The 3,752-nt window shown below is 42.6% G+C and overlaps 1 gene segment (V, D, J or C); it reads right to left on the minus strand.

The window, feature by feature from the left end:
• Positions 1 to 2,715: 2,715 nt before the first annotated feature.
• Positions 2,716 to 3,544, minus strand: LOC124243391 (T cell receptor beta variable 30-like). The segment is given in 2 exon segments: positions 2,716 to 3,146; positions 3,483 to 3,544. Coding segments are annotated over 2 exon segments (474 nt in total).
• Positions 3,545 to 3,752: the final 208 nt, after the last annotated feature.

The following is a 3,752-nucleotide window of genomic DNA, read 5'->3' on the forward strand; positions in this document are numbered from 1 at the left end:
CAAAGTCTGCGCCACAAACGGGGTCCTGGCAGCTCTTCTAGAAAACAGACAACCTCATCTTCCCGAAGGGGCAATTGAGATTGGTGAATTCCTGGCAAGAGACAGCATATCTGATCAGCATCTACCATCCTGAGCCAGTTTCCTTTGTCTCCTGAAATTACAAAACTGTAGATTTTTTAGTCCTAGACACTATGGAAACAGGGGACTAGGACTCTTATTCATGAATAGGGCAGATAACATGGAGGATATTAACTCTTTAGATGGCTTTCAAACCTCTCCTTACCTATTAATGTCTCCTGTCTCTCTATTACCCTGTGCAATGATCAGGATTGTTTACTCAGTGCTTTTCTGGAACTTACAATGTTCACTAAGACCTCCAAATTTCTATTCAAACTGACTCCTCTGTTGAGAATGTCATTTTGTTTATCTAAATGCTAGAACCCTAAAAACTACATCTTGCTAAAATTCTTTCTCCTTCGTGAAGTTTTCTAGAACCTTTCCAAATTTTCTACAGGAATGAAAAGTCTATTTTAACTCTCCTACCATCTCCACTTGACTAGTAGTGATTACCAGAACACCCCTCTGTTAAGAAGGACTCTGAGGCTGCATAAAACCCCAAAGGAAAAAATCAATGACCAATAACTGAATGGGCACAACATAGGGTGCGTTTCATGGGTTTGCCATCCAAGTATATTCAGCATTTTAAACTATTTACTACATAGTTGAAAATCTAATCTTTTAAAAAAAAAGTCTTTCTTTTGGGTAAGTTGTAATCAAGACATCCTGTAAACTTAAAGAGATGAAAATAATATCTTTTGAAAATTAGACTCTGTCATACATTTATATGTTTATAAGAAACACCATCTCAGGTAAAAGACTTAACAGTCCAACAAGAGAAGTTTGACAGATGAGGAAAATGAGGCTGAGAGAGATTAGACAATTAGCCCAAGGTCATAACAACTAGTAAATTTAGTCTCAAAAACTAAGTGCCTTAAAAATATAGAGATAGTAAAAAGATCAATGGTCCCCAGCATTTCGAGGCACAGAGGAGAGAGATGATTAGGTGAAGCACAGATTTGTAGGCAGTGAAACTATTCTGCATGACACTGTAACGTGAATACAAGCCATGACCTATTTGTCCAAAATCATAGAAATGTACAACACAGAGTGAATCTTAGTGTAAACCTAGATTTTAGTTAATAGTAATATACCAATTGTTGGTTCATTAATAGTAACAAACGTACCACACCAACGTAAGATGTTAATAATAGGCAAGACCGGGGGAGGAAATGGACATTTATGAGAGTTTTCTCTATTATCTGCTCAATTTTTGTGTTAATCTAAAACTGTTCTAAATATTCAAGTCTATTAACTAAAAATAATCTGGAAGCACTGTTTCAAGGAGGGATCTATTTCTGCTAAAGTTCAATAATCAGCTAATAGCCAGACACTGGCTTGAGATATTGTTTACTATTAAATGTGAGCCAAACTTAAGCTGTAAATACCTTTTTACTTCATAGCACTGCTGATTGACTTAGTAAATTAAAATTTTCACAAATGGAAAAAATAACAAACCAAGTGGCTTCCCTAAACCATACTGTGACTATGCACAGCACCATTTTAATCGTATTTCGTTTTTCTTTTTAATCCCTGTGATGGCTCAGAATGCCCAGCCCACAAGAACTACTTAATACATAGTTTGCTCCTTAAGGTGCAATAGGGACCTGTGGGCATTATTAAATACTGTCTTGATCACTTTGGGTCTCTGTCTCAGATTTTCTTCTGCAGATTAAATGATACTGAAAATAAACATGTGTGAATTGTCCTAGATGAAGTGACGCCAGGAACAGAGTATTTTAAGACTTCTTGTGCCCCCTCGTGGCGCAGAAGAGACTTTAGAAAAGAAAATCCTTTTAGAATAAGGAGGACAAGGGAGGGAGGAAGGCTAGAGGGATGAAGAAGGGAACCAGGTTGCCAAGGCAACCATGGCATCTCTTCCCAGCCATCCCCATAAGCCTTTTCCTCTCCTTCATTCTCATCCAAATAATTTCTCTGTTTTGGGTTTTAACATTACACGCACATGCCCTCTTCATCTGGTTTCTTGTATCTCTTTGATCACTGTCTGTTTCTCTGATCTCTCTTTTGCTGCAAGAGAAGGGATGAGAGACAGTAAAACAGGAATAAAAAAACCTAAAACCCAAAACAATAATCAAAATCTCTAAGTGCCTGTTTCTAAACTATGAAAACCACATTTTTAGCCTCACAAGAAGAGTCTACTGAACACCTTGCCTCTCTCCCTGGCTCAAAGCTTCATCCAAGCCTCCACAAGATGTCTAGTCTCTGCAGAAAGATCAATCAAAGAAGACTCTCTAGGGGATGAAAATTAACCAATTAAGTCACCTGAGTTGGCATCCTCATATTTGTTCACCAGTCCCCCACCACACCACCTCCACTACAGGTATATCCTACCTCTCCCACTCTCATATGCACAAACCCACTCCCCAGTGTAGGCTGACAGGGATTTGGAGAATAGAGTGTTAGACCAAGTATAGCATCCCTTGAGGGCTGGCGTACGATAGCCAAGGACTAGACATCCATATGTTGGGAACTTGATCAGCTGTACACAATTCACAGGTTCTGTACACAGAAATCTTTTGGTTCTCCCTAAGAACTTAGTAAAGTTACTTTGGAGAATCTGGCTTGATTCAGTTGCTCTCACATTGGCTGACAGTCAGAAACCGGGTGACAAATATCCTCCACCCAGTCCCTGAGTGAGGGCTCCCAGAGAAGGTGGTGAAGACTCAGGAGAGGGTGGGGTTTTTGCACAGATGTCTGCCCCACCCAGGCCAGTGTGAGACTCCAGGCACAGAGGTAGAAGGCAGAGTCATTGAGGAGGAGTTTCTTAGAACTCAGGATGAACTTGCCATCCTGGGGCCTGGATGCTTTGAAGTTCTGAGGTGCCTCAGAGTGTATCTCATCAGCACCATAGGAGTAGAAGAGCAGCTGGAGGGTCCCCCCTGCAGCCTGCCGGTACCAGTATAGGTTGGGGTTAGATGTTCCCTTCACGGTGCACTCCAGGGAGAGTGGGCTGCCCACAAGCTGTACCCTGGTAGGTGGCCACTGATGGATGGTCTGAGTTCTGACACCTGTGGGAAGTGTAAAAGGCCATTTAGAGAGGAAGAACCGCGGCCCAGCTTGCCTTCCATCCCTTCAGAGGCTCAAGCCCTTCTGTGGCTCAGGCATATGGGATTAATCACAAGGAGTAGATGAGCAGGGCCAAGGGTGAAGAGGGTTACTGGGCAAGAGGGGACCAAAAGAGCAAACTTCCCAGGGGACAGAAGAAAACAAGACTCAGCACACTGTCCACTAAGATCACAATCACACATTCATTCCAGACTGCTGAAAGAAGGTATAAAACCAATAGCCAAGGCTCTGGATTCATATGCTTGGGGTGAGGATGAGGACTTCAGAGGAGGACCTACCCAAGAGAGGGCCCAGAAGCAGGGCAAGGAGACTGCAGAGCATTGTTCAAGCCAGCCTTCAGTTCAGCTAGTGAGGCTGACACCTCATCTGGGCCAGAGAGGTGGCCAGGCCCCTCCCTCTTGGAGACCTGCTGCCAAGAAGTAGAGCAATCATTTCCCCTTAAGCTGGGGAGGCTGGTCTTCTCTTTTAAGTGTGTGATGAATCACCCCATCCTCCCTGGGAACCAGCTTTACCCTGCACTAGTTATCTTTATTGAAATCCTGCTGATG

The sequence above is a fragment of the Equus quagga genome, chromosome 8 (assembly GCF_021613505.1).
Source record: "Equus quagga isolate Etosha38 chromosome 8, UCLA_HA_Equagga_1.0, whole genome shotgun sequence".
In the NCBI taxonomy this organism is placed as follows: domain Eukaryota; kingdom Metazoa; phylum Chordata; class Mammalia; order Perissodactyla; family Equidae; genus Equus; species Equus quagga.